Source organism: Cherax quadricarinatus, chromosome 63 (assembly GCF_038502225.1).
Source record: "Cherax quadricarinatus isolate ZL_2023a chromosome 63, ASM3850222v1, whole genome shotgun sequence".
Classification (NCBI taxonomy): domain Eukaryota; kingdom Metazoa; phylum Arthropoda; class Malacostraca; order Decapoda; family Parastacidae; genus Cherax; species Cherax quadricarinatus.
The window spans coordinates 3,092,044-3,117,874 of NC_091354.1; the positions used below are offsets into that span (position 1 = coordinate 3,092,044).

Below are 25,831 nucleotides of genomic sequence, written 5' to 3' on the forward strand. Positions count from 1 at the left end.
TTTAAACTGATTTATTCTTCCCAAAAAACACTTCATTATAAAAGTAAATGAGCATCAGTCTTGCATATTACTAATTTATTTGTTTACATTATGGATTGTGATGAAATTTCTACAAGAATTTTAAAACTCAAGTCTATAATTAAATTAATTTCCTGGTCAACATTTTTAATGACAAAAAAGCTATGAAACTTCGCTATTTCAAATAATGTTGAAAAAATTATTTTTAACGATATTTCACTTTTTTAAGAATAAACAGTAGCGGTGACATTCACAATTTATTCTTTTATAATATATAAGCATTAAGGAAACACTAATGGTGATTTATTACGGTTAGAAATACAGATGTGTTGAATAATAATTGCCTTTATTATTAAAAAACAAAATGAGCACAAGATTAATTAGGTTATAATACTGAAAGATAAACGACAAAGTTTCACTTGCTTTTATAAGTTTTTCAACAATTAGGTACATAAATAAGTTTATATAGGCAGAGGTACACATAAATACTATCATCATACATAGTGGAAATTATCTAAGATAACCCAAAAATGACTGACAAAGTGAATTCTTTCCACTGGGGTTCTTGTATTATCTTATTATTTAAATCTTAACAGGTAAAAAACTGTTAACTCAACTATGTGAAAAACAGTTACAATACAAAGAGATACACTAGAAATAAAGTAAACTGAGTTATTTCCATTAACATTAAAGAGAGGATGAGATCACATTAATAGGTATATTAGGTTATCCTCTCGGTCTTCATGTTATGTGCACATAATGTCTGTTTTCAACACTATTCTATTTTTTTGTATGTTATACATACAGCACCTTAATAAATAAATGCTCATACACACGTTTTACTATATAAGATAGTTGTCAAATCTAAATTTGTATAATGAACCTGAATATAAAATCTTTCTTAACAGCATATGTTAATATAACCATAATCTTTTCACGTGTTTCGTATGTTTAAAATAACCATTATTTTATATGTATGCAACGTTTTAAATAAAATATATGAGTATATATATAAATAATCTTATAGGTTGGTTTCCCTGCTCAACACTAACATGTGGGTGGCAACTGTTGGTTATTAAACATTATGTACATCACTAATTACGTAGTTACTGAGGCAAGAAGGAACCTGTAAGTAAACCAGAGGCGTCCTAAAGATAATAACCAGCCCAGGGAAGACAAACACTGCTGCTGCAGTGTTCACCTTCATACAGTTGAGCTACTTGACTTATGGTAATAGTATAAGAAACCCCAATGGAGGCAAGTCACTTTTGATTTTGATTTTTTTGTCCTAGGTAATTTACACTATGTATGATAATTGTAGTTATGTGTACCTGTGCCTAAATACTTAACTCAGTCGTGAACATTAGTGGTGATTTTTTTTTTTTGCTTGGGATTTTTGAAATTACTATAATTAATTTTATTTGTTCTGTTAGCTAAATGATACTCATATATGCATATTCTTTAGCCACTATTTGTCTAAAACTGCCTTTTCATAGTTTTGAAGGCAGGACCCCAGCAGAAGTAAGTCACTTAAGGTTATCCTAGATAATTTATATATGATAATTGTTCTTATATGTACCTATGCCTAAATAAACTTATTTACACTTTGACTTTTTTTGAGTTACATAGTGTAAATTACCTAGGATATGATAATTGTACTTTATTACCTATTAAAATAAACTTACCCTGATGGATGTGTCTGTTGTCTTAAAATTAGATACATATTAATGTATATATTATTTTCAGATGGCTTCAGCCGTAACTGAAAAGAAAAAGAAGCGAATGAGAGGGAAAAAGCCGTGGCAGAAAAGGAATATTCTCCAGTCAGAGGTGAAGGATGGTGTCCGCATCACTGAGTACAACAGTATCAGTTTGAGGGAAATAAAAAAGCCCTCCACTCACATATATCCTGGGAGAAAAGTTATTGATCCGAAGTTGTTGCAAAAGTACAGTAAAGGGGAGGGAGTTGAGGTAAGGAAAAATTTATTAATTTATTTCACAGTCAAAGACAAGCTGACATATTTTATTTGAGGGAAGTGTTGAATCTATTTGGGGTCATACAGCACTTGGGGAATGAGAGGTAAGGATGTTTGATTCAAGGAAGATGAGGGTAGCTCCAGTTCCTTGAATAAATATGAGTTCACTGGCATCTAGGAACCTTTTTGAAGTTAACCCGTAAACGGTCCAAACGTATATATACGTTTTTTCAACATTTGAAAGTATGTAAAAAAAGTAGATCTTCTTTTTGTTTTTCTACATTTGAAAATGTGTAAAAAAACTTTGATCTACTTTTTTTTTGTTATATTTGAAAATATGTAAAAAAAAACTTAGATCTACTTTTGTAGCACTACACATGTGAACGTAGATCTGCTTGGACCGTTTACAGGTTAAGGAACACAGCTCCTCTGTCTGGTTTATAACTGTGTCCTCTTATCTCTGTTGCTGACACTAAGAAATCTTCTTTATCTCATTTTTAAGTCTTTTGTGAACCAATATGTGATTAATGTATTCTCTTTTTCCCATTATTAGCCTTTTTATTGTTATGATACATACAAATAGAGGGCAAGATGAACTTGGAGCCATCTATGGGCCAGTGAATTCATTTCGTTGATGTCACTGTGCTCTCTCCCAATTTCATCACATAGCTTGTATTTTTTTTTTTTTTTTTTTTTTTTTACACACTGGCCGTCTCCCACCGAGGCAGGGTGACCCCCCCTCCCAAAAAAAAAAAAACACTTTCACCATCATTCACACTATCACTATCTGCAAAGGCATGCAGATACAATAATTTAGTTGTCACTCTAAACAACATAGTATATCCCAAACCCTTCCTTCAAAGTGCAGGCATTTTACTTCCCACCTGCAGGACTAAAAGTCCAACTAACCAGTTTCCCTGAATCTCTCCACAAAATATTACCCTACTCACATTTCAACAGCTTGTCTGTTCCTAAAAACCATTTGTCTCCATTCGCTCCTACCTAACATGCTCGCACATGCCTGCTGCATGTGTGCTGCATATGGCATTAAATTCCATCAGTCATTACGTATGCTTTTTTTTATCTATATCAGCCATTGAAGATTGTCATTTTTTTTTAAATTATTTTCACTAAGATTCTTGCATCATTCACAAACATATGCAAATAGTTTTCTATTCCTTCTTGTAAGTTATTAATATAAATTAAAAGTATTATTGAGGAAAGAATCTCCCCAAAAGGACATTTTTTTCCAGTTAACTGCATTTTTATCTCATACAGAAATTCTCTCATCCCTTTAACAGTTTACCTTTAATTATGGATGGCATACAAAGTATACTTTTTTTAATTTTTCATAGTTTAAATTATATTTTAATTTGCAGGTAAAAAGCATCGGTTATAAAAACAAGTACTTAGCGCATAAACTAAAAGAAAAGGAGAAAGCATTTCAGGAAGCTGAAGCAGCAGCGGCAAGAGCAGAAATCCTGCTGACAGGTGAGCTTCCCTTCATCCTCAAGATGACTATAAATAAAATTCAAGGTTCACGTATAAGCAGTGTTCCTTTGTCTTGACAGGTACATGAGCTCCTTCAGAAAACTAAATTTTTTGGGCTTGTTTCCCATGAGGTAAATTTTTTTTTTTTCCAGATTAATAATTCTCTCTTAATTCCTTGTTCCCTTTATAACTAAACAGAAGTATTTCTGGGCATAATTTGTGCCAGTTTAGATTTGGACCCTTAAAGTGGATACAGGGAACCACAATAAAAATGATAAATCTAATGCATAGCAGTTAAGAAAATGTATCCAGTTCACTGTATATTGTCTTCCAAAAGACTCATTACAGAAAAGGTTTTTATTGACCCCCTCAACAAAAAACTTTTGGGGGGCAATAAGCACTTTCTTATAAATTGTTACGCATTAGGTTCATCATTTTTGTTATGGTTCCCTGTATTCTGTTTTAGAGTTCAGTCCATATTGGCACATGCATCATATTAATTCTTCATCAATTTACTTCACTAGCAGTAAGTAGACATAGGCTTGTGTAAAATATTGGAAAAGATAATGCTTACTTAACCCTTAAACGGTCCAAACAAATCGACGTTCAAATTCGTAGTGCTACAAAAGTAGATCTACTTTTTTTTAACATATTTTCAAATGTAACAAAAAATGTAGATAAAAGTTTTTTTTTACACGTTTTCAAATGTAAAACAAAAAAAGAAGTTCTACATTTTTTTACATACTTTCAGATGTTGAAAAAACGTATATATATGTTTGGACCATTTAAGGGTTAATGAAATGATATTGTGAGATTAATGTTTTAAAATTAGTTTGTTAGCATTAGCAGAAATTCTCTTAAAAAAAACACTATCACATTCCTCAGTGATTTACATTTTTTATTATTGATGTATAAATGGGAGGGGGGGGCATTTGGGATTGATCTAAGGAAAGAGAGGGTAGGTTCAATTTTTTTTGGATCAAGAGCTTCTCACCAGCATCAAGGAACCTTCTTTGAGGGAATCAGATTTGTAGGCCTCTCAGTATCTTAGCTGCCATATTCAACCTCACTTGCATTGCAGACCATTTGTATTCTTCCAGCCTTTGGTGTAGTCATATAACATTGCTTAATTTTTTGTGCTTATTCAAAATTGAGGCCTTAGGTTATGTTTTTTTTAAACTGCTGTGTCCAACACAATTGTTAACTGTTTGTTAACATTCTATGTAAAAAAAAAAAAAAGAGCTAAGTATTATACTGTACATGTTGAATTTTCTTCCTTCCTTCAATTTTCACATAGTAATGGTGATGCTACTTTCCTGCAAATAACATTTTAATTCTTAGAAGAAACTGCAGCTTTGCAAATATTGTTATTGGAATATCCCAACAAATATTACTGTGACTAGTATGTTGTCTTCTTTCTGTAGTGTGACGATGAGCTGTTTTTGATTATATAGCTAAGTGTTCCTGTTCATGTGGTAAAGCAATTAAAAGAAAGCTGAGATTTAGATTGTTAGAATAAGTGACTATACATATATAATAAGCTGCAATATATATTTTTGTTTCATGAAGCATGTTTGTCATGGAACATCCTTCTCTAAAGTAGACAAATATAGTATGCATGGGAGTATATGTATGTATATGAGATTAATGTATTATAATTTTGTTCAACATTTCTTGCACAGAAACAAGTGGTCAGTTATTGGCTGAAGATGATTCATATACTTCACACATTACACAAAGAGACATCAGGGATGCTGTGGACATTACTTCAGCTGCTAAAAGTTTTGATCTCAATCTTAACCAGTTTGGTCCATACAAGTGAGTCACTGCTTCTTGCATATAACTTGAAAGTGTTGTCATTTTTCAGTGGCTTATGTCTTTTAATTTTTTAATTTGATTATGTAACAGTGGCTTACATACAACTGGAAGTTTGTAGCTGTCAGTGGTTGATTAGTACAGTGGTACCTCGAATTTTGAACAGCTCCCAACTCAAACAATTATGTAAGTGTATTTTTGTAAGTGCTTTTGTAAGTGTATTATTGGGGGTCTGAAATGAAATGGACTAATCTAATTTACATTATTCCTTAAAGGAACAAATTCATTCGGTAACGGCACTCGAACAGCCTTCTGGAACGAATTATGGCCAAAAATTGAGGTACCACTGTACTTGGATTAGTGATTAAGATCAGTAATTGAACCAGTGTTGTTTCAGGTTTATGTGAATGACATGCTAGATGAAATGATCATGTGTACTGTAACTGTTCACTGATGATGAGAATACAGACAGATGAGGATGGAGAAAGGCTGCCAAAAGGATCTGGATAAACTGCAGGGTTGGTCAGATAAGTAGCTGCTTGTAAAAAAAAATGTCTAGCTGCTTGAATTCAACCCCAGCAAATGCAAAGTTATAAAGTTCGGGGAAGGGGGCTAGAAGACTGGACACCGAGTAAAGACTGGGGACAGAGGTTGCTGACCTTGTTCAAAGAGAAGGGCTTGGGAGTAAGCATAGTCCCTACCATATTGCCAGAGGATCACATCAACCAAATAACCTCTGCAGCCAGTACCTGCCTGGCAAATCTCAGACTGACTCACAAAATTGTAATGACACAACTGCAAATAAACCATACCACAGGTGGGGTTTGAACCCACGATCAAACTGGCTTTTAGGAATTTCAGCAGAGTCATTCTAAGTGCTTTGTGTTATGTATCAGGCCCATCTTTGGGTTTGCAGAACCAGTATGGAACCCACACCTGAGGAAGTATGTTAAGATACTAGAGAAAGTGAAGAATGCAACAAGACTAGTTTCAGAGATAGGAGATATTAGCTGAGGAAAGGCTAAAGCTGTTGAATCTAACTACCCTGAAAGACAGAAGGACCAGGAAAAATATGATAACATAAAAAATACAGTGGAACCTCAGTGCTCAAACAGCTGCCTACTTGAACAATTTGGTATTCGAATGCTTTGTTTATTATTATTATTATTGACACACTGGCCGATTCCCACCAAGGCAGGGTGGCCCGAAAAAGAAACATTTTCACCATCATTCACTCCATCACTGTCTTGCCAGAAGGGTGCTTTACACTACAGTTTTTAAACTGCAACATTAACACCCCTTAACACGTGCTTTGTCCAGTAAAAAAAAAAATTGCTCTGTAGTCGACCGTTTGCTCGGCATTCAACCAAACAAACACGACCTGCCAGAACTTTGCTGTAAACTATTTCACATTTCTTCGCATTTTTTGGTGGATTTTTATATTTGTATAAATAGGTCACCATGAGGCCTACGAAGATTATTGATAACAGCCAGCCAAAAAGAAAATTGGTTGGGAAAAATTTGTTCGGTACTTGAACAGATCGGTACTTGAACTGCCTTCTGGAATGAATTAAGTTCAAGTACCGAGGTTCCACTGTACACCCTCTCCTCACTTAACAATGGAGTTCCTTTCCTAAGACCATGTCATTAAAAGAATTCGTCGCTAAGTGAGGAGCGTACTATGATGGTAGTGGGTTTGTGTTGACCATCTTTGATATTGTTTTAATGTCACCTTTGTACCATTTATAACATTTCTGGTATATTTTTAAATGTTTTTACAGTAGTGTACTGTATATTGAAATAAACAGAATAGAGGAAATCAGCTCTGATGTACATTACACTCACCATCCAACTTACGACCTGCATGACGTACGACCACTTAACTTACGATCGTGCGTCTGGCAGCAGGGCTGCCAGACGCACGGTTAGACGCAGCAGTATAATGTGATCCATTATTGACAATGTTTCACCCACACAAGTAGAGGTAGTGGTAGTAGCAGTTGTACATGTGGTGGAAAAGTTAGCTGGTACATGAGAAAAAAAGGTTACAAAAACTATGGCTTGGGTTGCATAAAAAATAGGTTAGGCAAATGTATACGGATGGATGGATTTGAGAAGGCATGTTTCAGTGTCCCTTCTGTATTACATAAAAACACAAGAAAGGAGGAACACTGCAGCAGGCCTGTTCGCCCAAACTGGGTATGTCCTTTATTTTTTTTTTTTTTTTATTATCACACTGGCCGATTCCCACCAAGGCAGGGTGGCCCGAAAAAGAAAAACTTTCACCATCATTCACTCCATCACTGTCTTGCCAGAAGGGTGCTTTACACTACAGTTTTTAAACTGCAACATTAACACCCCTCCTTTATGTAGTAGCAATTATGTGATGGCAGGATTCTCGCTAAGACTTCAGAGATGATGAAGCTGCCTTTGTTTTGTTTAATTGTGTTAGAAATATTTCCCAAGTACTCAGGTTTGCGCGTGCTTTTGGCCATTATCTCGGAAGTAAGTTATTCATCTATTTTGTGAAAACCACTCGATAATAATGAATGTATTGAAGTGATTTCCACAACAAACATAAGAGTGATTGCTTCACAAGATTAAGATTTAATTTTTGAAGTATCCCTATCGGCAATTTTCTAAAGTTCGACTCGCTTCCATTTTGACTTACGACCAGTTGGTCGGAACCAAGCTCAGTCATAAGTCGGATGGTACCTGTATTTAGGTATAAATGCTGGTCAAAGAGCCTGTCGTAAGTCTGAGGCATCGGTAAACGAGCACGTCACTAAGTGAGGAGAGGCTGTACTTAGAGGAATTGATAGGGCAGACAGAAATAAGTTGCTTGAGACTGGAAACAGGTGCTCAGGGACACAGCTGGAAGCTACAGACATGAATGAGTCACAGATATGTCAAGTAGTATTTCTTCAGTCTTGAGGTGGTCAGGAACTGGAATGACCTTGATTAAGTAGTGGAGGCAGACTCCATACATAGTTTTAAGACTACTTTCCTTGTATGAACCTTAGCCCTGGCTTCGTCTCTGTAGATGCCTTCCTCTCCACTACATTGTAAAATGCTCCAAACTTCAGAACACCCGTGACTTAACCTGAATCCTCATTTTTTCTTTTTCTTTTTCTTCTTCCTCTTCCCCTTTCCTCTCTCCTTTTCTCCTCTGGGTTGTCTTTCTCTCTCCTGTCTCGTGTTTCTGTTCCTTCTTCATTTATTTTATTTCACCACTTCCCCTTTCACGCACCTCTGTGTGCTTGCTCTCCCTCTGTGGGCATCTAGCTCTCATGCAGTGCTCCCCTTCCTTTGTGTTTGACTGGCTTGTCATCCTTATTTCCCACTTCTACCACTACCACTACTACTACCTCTTCTTCTTCTTCTACTACAACTACTGATGAAATTGAGACACATGTGCGGCGTCTGGTTGTCTTTGTTGTGGACGTTTCGCCATCCAGTGGCTGGCTGGATGGCGAAACGTCTACGATGGGGATGCCCAGGTGTTGTGCATGTGTCTTAATTTCATCCTGTCGGTATTATATACAATTCTTGTACTGCTGCTGCTGCTGCTGCTGCTGCCGCTGCCGCCGCCGCCGCCGCCGCCGCCGCCGCCTCTTCCTCTTCCTGCCTATATATAGTCGTCCTGCTCCACCTCTGTTAGTGTGACTTTGTCAATGGTCCAAGTCGGACCGAAACGTCGTCATAAGCTTCTCTCTTTTATGTGCGGGTTATTTGTGTATCGTTCCAGTCACGGTATTGTGCCTTTTTGTTATTTATTTTAAGACTAAATACGATAAGGCCCACAAGGCTAGGGAAGAGTGAATCTGACAAGTGGCATGTTGAGAGGCGGGGCCTCTCAACATGCGAGCATATGGAACAGATTATGGACATGGATTGTGAATTATAGTTTAATAATTTTTACTTGCTTTGTGATTAAGATTTATATAATGGTGAATTGATCACTACAGTAGAAAGTTCATGATGTTAGAAATGTAATGTTTAAAGTGCTGAATGATCAAACAGCTCTAGTGCTTTGAAAATATAATATAATAACCACCTAGTTTCTTATAGAAACATTCGTTACTGGATTTGAAATATGTAAATGCAGGCAAGTTACAGCAATATCCCTGTTGCTGTGGGTTATCTCATTCACCCATTAATAAAAATAATTGTTTCTCTTGTTAGAATGCGATTCACTCGAAATGGACGGCACCTCGTTTTGGGTGGAAGAAAAGGCCATTTAGCAGCCATGGATTGGGTAACAAAAAAACTCCATTGTGAAATCAACGTCATGGAATCTCTCCATGATGTTTGCTGGCTCCACACAGAAACTATGATGGCTGCTGCACAGAAGCAGTGGGTGTACATTTACGACAACCAAGGAATTGAACTCCATTGTCTGAAAAGGATGGACAGAGTTCTAAAACTGGAATTTCTTCCTTATCATTTTCTCCTCTGTGCTGCAGTAAGTTCATGAGCACATTGAATGTTGCCTTTTCCACAATAATGAAGAGAAATGATTTCATATGTAATTCATCAGATGGACCTCAGTTGTATGAAGGTTCATTGTATAGTACTTCCTAATTTCTATATCTGATATTCTATGATGAAAAGTGACTTTACTGTTGTATGATGTCTTAGTTCGTCTCTCTCCAATGCTGTACTTATCATCCAGAAATAAACTTGTATTCAAGAGCAGAAGCCATTCACAAGAAGATATTTTTAATTTATTAATTTGAAAGTTTATTAAAATCTGGAAGTAGTTCCACCAGAAAACAAATGCTAATCATTTTTTTTTTATATCATTCTACCTATCAGTATATCATTTGAAAGATGCCTGCACAGGAACCCTGTGGCCAGGAGGGTCTACACACTGTATTATGGTTAACTTCTCAGGTGATGACCGTGTCTGATGTACTAGTACAACTAACTAGCATAAGTAAACACTGAAATCAGAAGCTGGTGTTCCATTACCAGCCTCCCTTCCAACAAACAGGGTGTGCAAGGGGCATAAAGATGACTTCTTCTTTCCAAATTTATTACAATTTCATGATATTAACAGTGGAATTCAGCCACAGAGCACACTAAGTATATTTAACCAAGGTTAACCCAGTAAAGTCAAACAGTGTGACTTATTTCCATGTTTTGAGAAGTATTTCTCTCTGAAACAATTGTAATATAAGTATTCCTTGTACACAGTGTTAGGAGACCAGAATAGTAAAAAAAATAAACAGAATAAAAAATAATAATACCATACATTCCAAGTGGGGCAATGTTGGGCTAAGCATTTCCCCATGTTTGAAGTGCTAAAACATCTTTAACTCTTTGACTATCGCAACCCCCAATCCTGAGGTGTCTCCTGGTGTCACAAAATTTAAAAAAAAAAAAAATTATTTTTTCTTATGAAATGATAGAGAATCTTTTCCTGATTTTAATGACACCAAAAAAAAAAACGAAATTTGATGGAAAATTGATGGAATTACGCTCTCGCGAAGTTAGCGACCTCAGCGATATTTACAAATCGGCGATTTTGCCCACTTTGATCCCTGTTTTCGGCTAATTTCATTGTTCCAGTCGATCAGACTCATAGCTATTTCTTTAGAACTCCATTTTTTCTATTGATTGAGTACAAGAAACTGCCCATTTACTGATTTCAACTACCCAATAACGTGGTCGGAAATTTGCAATTTGGCCAATTTCACAAAAAAAATAAAAAAATATGACAATTTCAAAATAAGGTCCAGAATGAACAATGCAGACATTCCTGGCTCTAAAATAACATTTTCTTTGTTCATCAGTCATGTCTCCAGGCCTCTCTGATATTACTCTTGCTTTCTATTTTTAATTTTTATTCAAACAAAAAATAGAAGATTTACTGTTATGCAGACTACTGCAATATTGTAATAATTGTACAGATAATGTCAACCCATTCATGACTGCATATTAGAATGGCTAGTTGGACATTTATTGGACAATGACATCATTTGTTTACTTTTGAACATTGGCAAATATCAAACATTTCCCCTGCTTTGAGCTCCATTTCAAGGTTCTTTTTATAGTAAAACCAATCAAAATCACCTCTATTTCTATAATGTTTTCCATACTATCAAATGAGACCAAGAAAACGAGAATACAACCATAAATACTGTACGAAAATAGACCACAAATTCGGCATTTTAATAAAAAAATGGTCAGAATTTTTTTTTTCTCATTATGCACTGCGTGCTCCAGGATTTTTTTTATATGGTGCACACTGACCACACAGACCCATTCTCTCACATGTTGGCCTACAAGCTTTCTCCTGCTTGATTTGAAGCCGCTAGAATTTGAGTATATATACGTCAAACACGGTACCTTGTAAGACGTATATATATGGCCGAAACAGTCAAAGGGTTAAATCCATCTAATATCATAAGAAATTAGTGTACATAGCAGTTTGGAGGGATATGTTGTGTATCTTTATACGTATATGCTTCTAAACTGTTGTGTTCTGAGCACCTCTGCAAAAATGGTGATTATGTGTGAGTGAGGTGAAAGTGTTGAATGATGAAAATGTTTTCTTTTTGGGTCACCCTGCCTCGGTGGGAGACGGCCAACTTGTTAAAAAAAAAAAAAAGTATTAAAAGCAACTAAAAAAAAAAATAATCTTATCTTGGCATTAGTACGTTGTAAAATGTAAATATTGCTGCTCATTTATGCTGCTATTGCCAACGAGTGATTTTTTTTCTCCAATTTAACACACACCATAAAATTGTAAGTTTTTACCAGATTCCACTCAGTCTTATGCACCCTTTTTTTTCTATAAGTTTTTTAATTTTTTAAAAATTTTCCCCCACATAGGAATTTTTATTTGTGGTTATGCCACGGTTTAGGGGTTAAGAGAAGGAGGGCTGCAACAATTAGAAAATTAAAAAATTATGTGATGAACTAATTATTATAGACAGGATAGCATGAGCTATCCTGTCTTTGTACGGTTAACTAGTTAATGGTCCAAGTTGGACCAAAATGTCACCACAAGTTTTGGGCTCCTGTGTGCTGGTTATTTGTGCATTGTTCCAGTTATGGTATTGTAACTTTTTTATTGTATTTCTGTAGCTATACTTCCTTATTCACTCACACAGGCCAGATATCAGTAATAATGATCAAAGTAGTCTAATTAGCAGGGTCAGGGGGCAGTCTGTACCCCCCCTCAAACACAACTTGGTAAGGATACTAACACTAACCCTGTCTTTCTTTCTTTCCTACCTTCTCTGCTAGTGTTCAGTTATTGTTTTTCACAGAATGAAACTGGATATTTGACCTGGCTTGATATTACACTGGGAAAAGAAGTGATTCGATTTCCCACACTGAAGGGTCGTCTGGAAATTGTATGTCAGAACCCCTACAATGCAGTGCTGTGCTGTGGTCATTCAAATGGGACAGTATCGATGTGGACCCCTAACAGCCGTGAGCCTGTAGCCTCCATATTGTGTCATCCTCATCCCATAAAAGCTATTGATATTGATCCCACTGGAAGGTATTTGTTTTAATTTTTCTTTACTGTAAGTCCAGCCACTAAAATTTTGCTTATTTCAATTCAGTTTAAGTAAATATTCATAAATACAATAATTGGCCAAGGCTAATTAGTTGGCACTCAGAACTTTTACTAAATAGCTTTTTTATAATTACTGATTACTTTTAACTTGTTTTTATATGATCAATTATTGGTTACAGGATGCCAACAAAAGCATAGCTTAAAATCACCTTACATATTAACTTTTTCATGCTTTTTTTTAAATAATTGCAGATCCTTTATCAGCCCTTAAACTGTGAGAGATCCAAAAGGGTAATAAGACGTGCTGTTTATGGGAAAAAAAAATTAAATATATAAAATATTTTTTCCTGCCATTTTTAACTTTTTCACTGTTATGACCTCTAAAATTTGAAAGAAAATTCAGTGGACCCTCCCTTTTTGTCAATCTCCATTATCGCCGATTTCCATTTTCGTCTACCTTTTTTGTCAATATTTTGGTTCCGTTTTTGTTGATGGTGTGGAACCTGTCCAGTGCCCAGTGCGCAGACAAAGCCACCTCCCACTCGCATTCTCAGGCAGTGTCACGTTAGTTTCTCGGTGAGTGAACATATCCTGCCAGATCGTACGAAACATTTTGTAATAATCCATTGATTTTGGCACTTGTTTATTGTGTATGACTGCTAAATAAGCCATCATGGGCCCAAAGAAAGCTTTTAGTGCCAGCTCTTTGGTAAAGAATGTGAGAAACATGGTAGAATTCAAGAAAAAGTTTGTAGAAAAATATGAAAGTGGTGGTGGTAGAGGGTGGTAGTGGTTGTGATGGTGGTAGAGGGTGGTAGTGGTGTGGTGGTAGAGGGTGGTAGTGGTGTGGTGGTAGTGGTGTGGTGGTAGAGGGTGCCTTCTTCAGTGATTCTTCTAACTCCTCCAATGTTGTTGGAGTTATATAGGGCTTCAGAAAACACCACCGCCTCAGCTGGTGCTTCACCACCACTACGTATGTATGGATTATGCTCTCAGTGGCCCTTATACACCCACCAACAACAGCAACAGAACACCTCTTGTGACATACATAATGACTTATTTTATTCATTCTAGAGTATAAGTCATGTTTCTATGTTGTTAATATTGTTTATTGTGTCATAATAGTTGAATTGTGATAGATAAATAAGTCGTAGAGTTGATATTAGTGTCATATTCTCCAACAATAAACTTGCCTCCCTCTCCCCCGTCTGCCGTACACCAACAAGAGTCTTCAATAAAAGTAAGCGTGATGTTAAATGTTTATTTATACATTTTATTAGTGCTTTATATTTATTTGTCATTCTTTTCTGCATGTAAATCTATATTTAAGCTAGGGAAGTGATCCTTGATAAGGACTTGGTACCTAGAGTCCTTATGGAGGGGGATTCCCCTTCCCTCTCCCCTCCTCCCTGTCTTCCATCCATCAACAACGGCCTTCAATAAAGGTAAATGTCATGTTGAATGTTCATTCTTTTGTGCATGTAAATCTATCTTTAAGGTAAAAAAAATTTTTTTGTTAATACGTACTTCTGGGTGTCTGGAACCGATTAATTGGATTTACATTATTTCTTATGGGGAAAATGGTTTCTGTTTTTGCCGATTGCTCTGGAACGGATTAAACACAAAAACTGAGGGTCCACTGTAGTAAGTTTATCTTTTAAAATGGTAGAATCTTATTTTGAAGGTAATGACACCAAAAATGTGAAATTTGATGGAAAACTGATAGAATTACACAGGTGCAAGGTTGGCAATTTTTGCCCAATTCAATTGCTCAAACTGACCCAATTCCTGGCTGTTTCTTGAGTATGCCTTCTGTTCTTCTGCCCATTCAGTTAACAGAACTATACTGTAAAGCATTCAGATCCATAATTTGGCAAATTTTATGCTATGTTCAATAAATTCCAATTTAAAGAGAGTTCAAAATAAACACTAGGTACTCCAGCCATGAAAGCAACCTTTCCACTGTACACTAGTCACATCTCCAGACCTGTTATATATAACACTTGCCCTCCATTTTGAATCCACCTATTACAAATATTAAAGTTTTACATTATTTCTCAACTAATAAAATATAACTAAGAATGTTGACATGGTTTAGGCCATCTATATAATTGATGTAGACCTAGTAAAACCCATCAAACTGGGGAGGAGTTTGTTAGGCCCTGCCTTTCTTCATAGAAAACTTGCCAATTTCAGACCACTTCTAGTCTGAAACTGACCAAAATCATCTCTATTTCACTAGTAAGTCTTCTTGTCAGTCAAATGACCACCCTAGGAAAAACCAAAGTTACTGTTTTAACCCTTTGAGGGTTTTGGTCGTACTAGTACGTTTTACGCGTAGGGGTTTTTGACGTACTAGTACTCATAAATTCTAGCGGCCTCAAATCTAGTGGGAGAAAGCTGGTAGGCCTTCATATGAAAGAATGGGTCTATGTGGTCAGTGTGCACAGTCTAAAAAAAATCCTGCAGCACACAGTGCATAATGAGAAAAAAAAAACTTTGACCATTTTTTTTTAATAAATCAGCGACTTTGCAGTGTATTTTCGTATGGTATTTATTGTTGTATTCTAGTTTTCTTGGTCTCATTTTATAGAATGGAAGACATATTACAGAAAATGAGATGATTTTGACTGGTTTTACAATGAAAGGTGCCTTGAAATTGAGCTCAAAGTAGCAGAAATGTTCGATTTTTACCAAACTTCAAAAGTAAACAAATCGTGCCAAGCATGCAATACACGTCAACTGGTGAGTCTAATATTCTTTTACAAGTGCACCAATAATATTTATACCATTTTTTACACTAATGCAGTAGTCTGCATAATAGTAAATCTTATATTTTTTGTGAGAATAAAAATTCAAAGTGGAAAGCAAAAGAATATAAGAGGGGCCTTGAGACGTGACTAATGACTAGAGGAAATATCATTTTAGTGCCAGGAATGTCTTTCTTGTTTATTCTGGACCCTATTCGGAAATTGGCATCTTTTGAAATTTGTGTGAAATTGGCAAAATTGCTAAATTCTGACCACTGTACTGGATAGTTGAATTTCATAAATGGGTGGTTTCTTGCACCCATTCGATAGAAAAAATGGAGTTCTAGCGAAATATTCATGTTTTTTGTCGACTAGTACAGTGAAATTGGCCGAAAATGGGGCTCAAAGTGGGCAAAATCGCCGATGCGTAAACATCGCTGAGACCGCTAACTTTGCGAGAGCATAATTCCGTAAGTTTTCTATCAAATTTCAAACTTTTGGTGTCTTTATGATCGGGAAAAGATTCTCTATCTTTTCATAAGAGAAAATAATTTTTTTTTTTTTTAAATTTGGCCGACCCTGAGAACGAGTTTCGGAGAGGGCCTGTCGACCCTCAAAGGGTTAATTCAGACACAGGTCAGATATTCACGGTTTCTATAATGCACTGCATGGGGCAGGATATTTTTTATGTACTTTGAATTCCCACTGCACAGACTCATTCTCTCCTGCCTAGACCAAAATTTACTGATCACAGCACATTTGAGGCCACCATAATTAAGATGTTTCCATGGGGATGTACAAAAGAATCCCTATTGTGTAAGCCATGTGCATTGTAAGAGGCTACTAAAGTGCTGGGGGCAAGGGGCTAGTAACCCCTTCTCCTGTATAAATTACTAAATGTAAAAAGAAGAAAATCTAAGTTTTCTTACCCTGTCTTGGTGGGAGATGACCATTATGTTAAAGAAAGTTTTGAAATTGGTGAAAAATGATCACTCATTGACAAAATGTGCATAGTAGTATTTATTTTTCCATTTATTTATACCATGTTTTGAGCATTTTGCATTTTTTTATTTATCTTTAATGTCTAACACTATATACAATAGTTTATTATATTGGATGCGTTTCAAGGTATTTAAGTATTCAAAACATGGAGATGCATAGTCTGATATAGGCCCACATGGAATATACACTGTAAATTAGCACCAGATAAATAATTGTTGCTTACTTTTAGTGCTTTTGTCTTCTAACACTGTATACAAGGAGATCTTATGATATTGCTACTGACTCTGGATGTGATATCCCAGGAAACATAGAAGTATGTCACATTGTCTTACTTCTTGGATCCAGAGTAAAAAAAAAAAAAAAAATTGTATATACATTGCAACATACTTTTTATGTGCCCATAACATGTGTGGCCTCATGACCATTGTAAAAAAAATATGTATGCTATATACACATGCCTAAATAAAAACAAAAATTTTTACATAGATGCAGAGTGGCGCATTAGACACATTGACATAACCTGAGTCGTTCTTACCCATGATGTACTGTGTGGATTTGCCTTGCCCTATTTTTTTTTTTTTTTTTTTTTTTTTTTTTTTTTTTTTTTTTTTTTTTTTTTTTTTTTTTTTTTTTTTTTACCCTAGGCCTGACAAGGTGGCAGGTCTCCCCAAACACCTGAACTGAGGCATAAAATGTTAGCTGGCATCAAATTTGAAGGTGTGAAAATTGCAGGTCAATATATGCCAGACACAGATAGGTCCTTGGTGTAAATTTGCAGCAGACACAGTTTAAGGGTTAAGTAGAAACTTCATGTCAGTGTATAAAACACTTGATTATTTGACAAAATATGAAAATTAGTAAGATCTTTCATCTTAGTACAGTATTGATTTGTGCACTTGTGTGTTTTAGCAACAGCAGGCTTAACAATAAAGTTGTATACAGCATACGGAAGTCAAATACAGGCAGTACAACAACCTAATTTTGAGCCCTGAAATACACAGTATTTTGTGGAGTGTATGTTGACAAAATATATTATACATATATACAGGTACATGGCTACAGCAGGACTTGACAGAGTACTGAAGATTTGGGATGCACGAAACTTGGGTGAATGTCTACAATCTTACAGTGTTGGTTCTGGGGCATCATCTGTAAAGTTCTCGCAAAAAGGTTTATTAGCTCTGGCTATGGGTAATGTTGTAGAGGTAAGTAGGAAGATCTTTTATGTATATTATTATTTGTATGTAGTAGGTTGGTAGACAGCAACCACCCAGGGAAGTACTACCGTCCTGCCAGATGACTGTGAAACAAAAACCTGTAAATGTTTTGCATGATGGTAGGATTGCTGGTTTCTTTTTCTGTCTCATAAACACGCTAGATAACAGGGATATCTTGCTACTCCTACTTACACTTTGGTCACACTTCACAGACACGCACATGCATATATATATATACATACATCTAGGTTTTTCTCCTTTTTCTAAATAGCTCTTGTTCTTTTTATTTCTTCTATTGTCCATGGGGAAGTGGAAAAGAATCTTTCCTCCGTAAGCCATGCGTGTCGTATGAGGCGACTAAAATGCCGGGAGCAATGGGCTAGTAACCCCTTCTCCTGTATACATTTACTAAAAAAGAGAAGAAGAAAAATGTTGGAGTGTGAGCAAAGTAACATTTATGAAGGGATTCAGGGAAACCGGCAGGCCGGACTTGAGTCCTGGAGATGGGAAGTACAGTGCCTGCACTCTGAAGGAGGGGTGTTAATGTTGCAGTTTAAAAACTGTAGTGTAAAGCACCCTTCTGGCAAGACAGTGATGGAGTGAATGATGGTGAAAGTTTTTCTTTTTCGGGCCACCCTGCCTTGGTGGGAATCGGCCAGTGTGATAATAAAAAAATAATAAAAATATTATAGTTTTGTTTGGTGTAATCTTTTATAATTATAGTATACAGTATTATAAAAGGGTACACATACACATCATCTCTTCTGAAACTATTTCTTCTTGTCAGTAGCAGGCAGTATCATTAGGAAGTGATCACCATGCCTCATATGCGAAATTATATGGTGATCGGTGCGGCAGCACACGTGCACTGCAGGTGTTATAACCTGTAATGGTAGAGAATCTTTTTCTGAAGGTAATTAAACAAAAAGTACGAAATTTGATGGAAAATTGACAAAATTATGCTATCGCAAATTTTGCTGTGCCAGCCGTATTTACACAGTGGCGATTTTGCCCACTTTCAGTCCTATTTTAGGCCAATTACCTTGTTTTAGTTGACCAGATTATTAGCTATTTTGCTAGTATGCCTTCCATTTCATTGACTGTGCACAAGAAACTTTCTAGTCAACTATTTCAACTACCCAATAAAGTGATCATAAATTGGTAATTTGGCCAATTACACACAAATTTCAAAATATACCAGTTTCAAAATAGGGTCCAGAATAAACAGTGCAGGCATTCCTGGCACTAAAATAACATTTCCTTTGTTCATTAGTTACATTTTCGGGCTTTACACATGAATTTTGTTTTGAATATTTATTCACTAAAAATAGAAGATTTACTGTTATGCAATATTGTAATAATTGTATAAAAATATCAATGCATTGTGAATGCACATTAGACCCACCAGCTGATGTTTATTAAATGCATGATATGATTTGTTTACTCTTGAACATCGACAAAAATCTAACATTTCTGCTACTTTGAGGTCAATTTCAAGCTATTTTCATCTCTATTTCTGTAATATATCTTCCATTCTATCAAATGAGACCACAAAACTGTGAATACAACCATAAAAAACATACGAAAATACACTGCAAAGTCACTGTTTTAAACCAAAAACAGTCGCAGTGTTTTTTCTCATTATGCACTGCGTTCTGTAGGATTTTTTATATGGTGCACACTTATTGCATTGACCCATTCTCTCATATCTTGACCCAAATTTACTGCTCACAGTTTGAGTAAGCTGAGATCATGGTGTAGAACTATGGCACTGATGCTGGTTTCAAAGCCGTAGAACTACGTCACTGACCCAGAAAGGGTTAACCCTTATCCCTTTCAGGGTTGGTGCCGTACTAGTACGGCTTGCACACCAGGGTTGGTGCCGTACTAGTACGGCTTGCACACCAGGGTTGGTGCCGTACTAGTACGCATAAATTCTAGCGCCTTCAAATCTAGCGAGAGAAAGCTGGTAGGCCTACATATGAAAGAATGGGTCTGTGGTCAGTGTGTACAGTATAAAAAAAATCCTGCAGCACAGTGCATAATGAGAAAAAAAACTCCGACTGTGTTTTTGGTTTAAAACGGCAACTTTGCAGTGTATTTTTGTATGCTATTTATGGTTGTATTCTAACTTTCCTGGTCTCATTTTATAGAATGGAAGACATATTATGGAAATTGAGATGATTTTGATTGGTTTCACAATAAAAAGTACACCTACCATCCGACTTACGACCTGCTCGACTTACGACCACTCGACTTACGACCGTGTTTTTTATGCCAAATTTCTAGGAAATAAACAACTATTTGTGTTGTACACAGTGTTTATCCTAAACCTTACAGTATAAAATACAGTACTAACAACATAAAAAGTAAAGTAAAACATGAAATACCAAAATAAAGCAATAAAATAGTCATTACAAAAATGTTTTGTTGATATTCAGTAGTAAAGTTTGATTTACGACCATTTCGACTTACGACCGGTTTCTCGGAACCGAACTCGGTCGTAAGTTGGATGGTAGGTGTACCTTGAAATTGAGCTCAAAGTAACAGAAATGTTCGATTTTTCCCAAAGTTCAAAAGTAAATAAAACATGCCGTGAGTCCAATACATGTCAACTGGTGAGTTTAATATTCTTTTACAAGTGCACTGATATTATTTATACCATTTCTACACTAATGCAGTAGTCTGCATAACAGTAAATCTTATATTTTTTGTGATAATAAAAATTCAAAGTGGAAATTGGCATCTTGTGAAATTGGCAAAATTGCCAATTTCTGACCACTTTATTTGATAGTTGAAATCGGTAAATGGGTGGTTTCTTGTACTCATTCGATAGAAAAAATGGAGTTCTAGCAAAATAGTTATGATTTTTGTCGATTGGTACATTGGAATTGGACGTAAATACTGCTCAAAGTGGGCGAAATCGCCGATGCGTAAGCATCATCAAGACCTCTAACTTCGCGAGAGCATAATTCTGTAAATTTTCCATCAAATTTCATACTTTTGGTGTCATTATGATCGGGAAAAGATCCTCTGTCATTCCATAAGAATTTTTTTTTTTTTTTTTTATAAATTTCTGACCCTGAGAACAAGTTTAGGAGAGGGCCTGCCAACCCTGAAAGGGTTAAACTGTCCAAACGTAGATCTACGTTGATGTGCATAGTGCTCCAAACGTAGATCTACGTCCAATTTTACAAGTTTTCAAATGGAGAAAATAAAGGTCGGAGCATTTCGCACGTCAACATAGATCTTCGTTTGGACAGTTGAAGGGTTAAAAGATAATAAAAAGTCTGATATAAATTGGGAGTTGCATTTTGTTGATGATATAGTACTCTTGAGATTCTGAAGAGAATTTGCAGAGGTTGGTGGATGAATTTGTAAGGGTACATAAAAGATGGAAATTAAAAGTGAATATGTGAAAGAGCAATGTGATGAGAGAAAAAAAAAGGCAATGAAAGACTGGATATCATATTGGAAGGAGATATTATGAAAGTAAATGTGTTCAGATTTTTGGAAGTGGATTTGTCAACAGATGGGTCTATGAAAGATGAGGTGAACCATAGAAATGATGAGTGAAAAAGGTGGGTAGTGCATTGAGGCATCTGTGGAGACAAAGATGTTATCCATCAGAATATAGCGGTACCAATGCTCTTGAATGGGTGTGAAGCATGGGTATTAAAAGTTACAGCAAGGAAGAGGCTGGAGGCAGTGTAGATGTGTCTGAGGGTAATGTGCAGTGTGAATATTATGCACAGAAATCACAGTTTGGAGATTAGAAGGGGGGTTGTGGGTGAGTGATGATGAAAGGGTTTCTTCTTTTACAGGTCACCCTGCCTTGGTGGGAGATGGCTGGAGTGTTAAAAAACTACAGACTTCTATTTATTAATGCTTCAGCTTTATTAAGAAGCTTAGGTGTCTTTTGCTTACCATATCAATATTTTTGTGCCTCTTCACAAGTCACCTCTATGTAATATTCTCAGAAAATGAATACATTAAAAGTTAAGGAAAGGCTTTGGGTTAATAGTAGGATGTATTTCAGGTGTACCGTAATGTGACGAATGGAGGAGCTAGTGAACCATACATGCGGCACAAATCAGGCAGCACAATAAGAGATATGCAGTTCTGCCCATATGAAGATATTCTTGGCATCTCCACATACCATGGATATTCAAGTTTAATTATTCCAGGTATGTCTGTTTCCAAAGTGTGATGAGAAAAATGCTGCCAAGTGAGTGTAAAATGGAATCCTGTAATTGTTTTACATGATGGTAGGAGTGCTGGTGTCTTTTTTCTGTCTCTTAAACATGCAAGATTTCAGGTACATCTTGCTACTTCTACTTACACTTAGGTCACACTACACATACATGTACAAGCATATATATATATACACACACCTCTCTGGGTTTTTTTTCTATTTTCTTTCTAGTTCTTGTTCTTGGTTATTTCCTCTTATCTCCATGGGGAAGTGGATAAAATTCTTCCTCTGTAAGCCATGCATGTTGTAAGAGGCGACTAAAATGCCGGGAGCAAGGGGCTAGTAACCCCTTCTCCTGTATATATTGCTAAATTTAAAAGGAGAAACTTTCGTTTTTCCTCTTGGGCCACCCCACCTCAGTGGGATACGGCTGGTGCATTGAAAGAAAGACATCTGTGTGTGTGTGTGTGTGGATGGATTTCATGTGCTGCAGGCATGCAAGGTTATCATGCATATGTGATGACACATAGATGCATGCCTACACTGACAAAAGTGGAATGTCTGAGCACAACAGATATTATTCCATCAACAGTAGTTCATTTCTCAACTGATATTTGAAGCATGTTTTTGCAACAAATTGACATTAGAGACTTAAGTAAATTGAACAAATAAAATTTCTGGCTTGCAGATATTTGTATCTCTATATTAAGTAAATATGAGGTGAACTGTAAAATTGATAAGAAAAAAAAGGGAGGGTGGTGCAGTGAGGCATCTGTGGAGACAAAGAACTTTATTAATGGAGGCAAAAAGGGGAATGTACCAAAGTATAGGGGTATCAACACACTTATATGGGCATGAAGCATGAGTTTTAGATGTTGTAGCAAGGAGGAGGCTGGAGATAATGGAGATGTCATGTCTGAGGGCAATGTGTGGTATGAATATGATGCAAATTAGTAGTTTGGAGATTGGGAGTTGAGGATGGGTTATTGAGGTGATTTGGACATTGAGTGAATAGAAGAAAATAGAATGGATATAAATGCACTGGAAAACGTGCAAAGGAGGATGACAAAGTTGATCCCATGAATCAGAAATCTTCCCCGTGAGGTTAGACTGAGGGCCCTGAATCTGCACTCTCTAGAAAGGCATAGAATTAGGAGGGATATGATTGAGGTGTATAAATGGAAAACAGGAATTAATAAAGGGGATGTAAATAACATGCTAAAAATATCTAACATAGACAGGACTTGCAGCAATGGTTTTAAATTGAAAAAATTCAGATTCAGGAAGGATATAGGAAAGCACTGGTTTGGCAATAGTTGTGGATGAGTGGCACAAACTTCTGGGTACCGTCATAGAAGCTAAGACGTTGTGTAGTTTTAAAACTAGGTTGGAGAAATACACGAGTGGGTGTGGGTGGGCATGAATTGGAGCTGACTAGCGTGTGCTACTAGATCGGATCCCATGCTCCTCCCTTAAGTGACGTGACTGACCTGACTAGGTCAAGGCATTGGCTTAAGCCAGTAGGAGAATTGGATCTGCCTCACATAGGCCAGTAGGCCTGTTGCAGTATTCCTTCTTTTTTTTTTTTCAACAAGTCGGCCGTCTCCCACCGAGGCAGGGTGACCCAAAAAGAAAAAAAAATCCCCAAAAAGAAAATAATTTCATCATCATTCAACACTTTCACCACACTCACACATTATCACTGTTTTTGCAGAGGTGCTCAGAATACAACAGTTTAGAAGCATACACATATAAAGACACACAACATATCCCTCCAAACTGCCAATATCCCAAACCCCTCCTTTAAAGTGCAGGCATTGTACTTCCCATTTCCAGGACTCAAGTCCGACTATATGAAAATAACCGGTTTCCCTGAATCCCTTCACTAAATATTACCCTGCTCACACTCCAACAGATCGTCAGGTCCCAAGTACCATTCGTCTCCATTCACACCTATCTAACACGCTCACGCACGCTTGCTGGAAGTCCAAGCCCCTTGCCCACAAAACCTCCTTTACCCCCTCTCTCCAACCCTTTCGAGGACGACCCCTACCCCGCCTTCCTTCCCCTATAGATTTATGTGCTTTCCATGTCATTCTACTTTGATCCATTCTCTCTAAATGACCAAACCACCTCAACCCCTCTTCTGCCCTCTGACTAATACTTTTATTAACTCCACACCTTTTCCTAATTTCCACACTCTGAATTTTCTGCATAATATTTACACCACACATTGCCCTTAAACAGGACATCTCCACTGCCTCCAACCGTCTCCTCGCTGCTGCATTTACCACCCAAGCTTCACACCCATATAAGAGTGTTGGTACTACTATACTTTCATACATTCCCTTCTTTGCCTCCATAGATAACGTTTTTTGACTCCACATATACCTCAATGCACCACTCACCTTTTTTCCCTCATCAATTCTATGATTAACCTCATCCTTCATAAATCCATCCGCCGACACGTCAACTCCCAAGTATCTGAAAACATTCACTTCTTCCATACTACTCCTCCCCAATTTGATATCCAATTTTTCTTTATCTAAATCATTTGATACCCTCATCACCTTACTCTTTTCTATGTTCACTTTCAACTTTCTACCTTTACACACATTCCCAAACTCATCCACTAACCTTTGCAATTTTTCTTTAGAATCTCCCATAAACACAGTATCATCAGCAAAAAGTAACCGTATCAATTCCCATTTTGAATTTGATTCCCCAAAATTTAATCCCACCCCTCTCCTGAACACCCTAGCATTTACTTCCTTTACAACCCCATCTATAAATATATTAAACAACCATGGTGACATTACACATCCCTGTCTAAGACCTACTTTTACCGGGAAGTATTCTCCCTCTCTTCTACACACCCTAACCTGAGCCTCACTATCCTCATAAAAACTCTTTACAGTATTTAATAACTTACCACCTATTCCATATACTTGCAACATCTGCCACATTGCTCCCCTATCCACTCTATCATATGCCTTTTCTAAATCCATAAATGCAATAAAAACTTCCCTACCTTTATCTAAATACTGTTCACATATATGCTTCAATGTAAACACTTGATCTACACATCCCCTACCCACTCTGAAACCTCCTTGCTCATCCGCAATCCTACATTCTGTCTTACCTCTAATTCTTTCAGTTATAACCCTACCGTACACTTTTCCTGGTATACTCGGTAAACTTATTCCTCTATAATTTTTACAGTCTCTTTTGTCCCCTTTCCCTTTATATAAAGGGACTATACATGCTCTCTGCCAATCTCTAGGTACCTTCCCCTCTTTCATACATTTATTAAACAAAAGTACCAACCACTCCAACACTATATACCCCCCTGCTTTTAACATTTCTGTCATGATCCCATCAGTTCCAGCTGCTTTACCCCCTTTCATTTTACGTAATGCCTCACGTACCTCCCCCACACTTACATTCTGCTCTTCTTCACTCCTAAAAGATGGTATACCTCCCTGACCAGTGCATGAAATTACTGCCTCTCTTTCTTCCTTAAATTAACATTTAAAAGTTCCTCAAAATATTCTCGCCATCTACCTAATACCTCCATCTCCCCATCTACTAATTCCCCTACTCTGTTTTTAACTGACAAATCCATACTTTCCCTAGGCTTTCTTAACTTGTTTAACTCACTCCAAATTTTTTTCTTATTTTCATTAAAATTTCTTGACAGTGCATCTCCCACTCTATCATCTGCTCTCCTTTTGCACTCTTTCACCACTCTCTTTACCTTTCTTCTTTCTTATGTTCTTATAAATTTTGGGAGGAGGAAGGGTAGGGGTCATCCAAATAAAGTTTGGAGGGAG

At 36.6% G+C, this 25,831-nt stretch overlaps 1 protein-coding gene across 4 annotated transcripts in view; it reads left to right on the top strand.

Annotated features, from left to right (window-relative positions):
* The first annotated feature begins 1,050 nt into the window (after window positions 1-1,050).
* Window positions 1,051-25,831, top strand: part of LOC128698289 (WD repeat-containing protein 46) — a 34,463-nt gene continuing 9,682 nt past the window's right edge. The window contains exons 1-8 of one of the 4 annotated variants that reach the window (XM_070098578.1): window positions 1,051-1,072; window positions 1,765-1,989; window positions 3,374-3,485; window positions 5,168-5,303; window positions 9,486-9,765; window positions 12,581-12,816; window positions 17,635-17,791; window positions 21,843-21,990. In XM_070098578.1, coding sequence (XP_069954679.1) covers window positions 1,765-1,989; window positions 3,374-3,485; window positions 5,168-5,303; window positions 9,486-9,765; window positions 12,581-12,816; window positions 17,635-17,791; window positions 21,843-21,990 — 1,294 coding nt within the window. In that variant the 5' untranslated portion in view covers window positions 1,051-1,072. Of the gene's footprint in view, window positions 1,276-1,764; window positions 1,990-3,373; window positions 3,486-5,167; window positions 5,304-9,485; window positions 9,766-12,580; window positions 12,817-17,634; window positions 17,792-21,842; window positions 21,991-25,831 lie in introns of all 4 variants that reach the window. The other 3 variants (XM_070098575.1, XM_070098576.1, XM_070098577.1) reach the window with 3 other exon arrangements.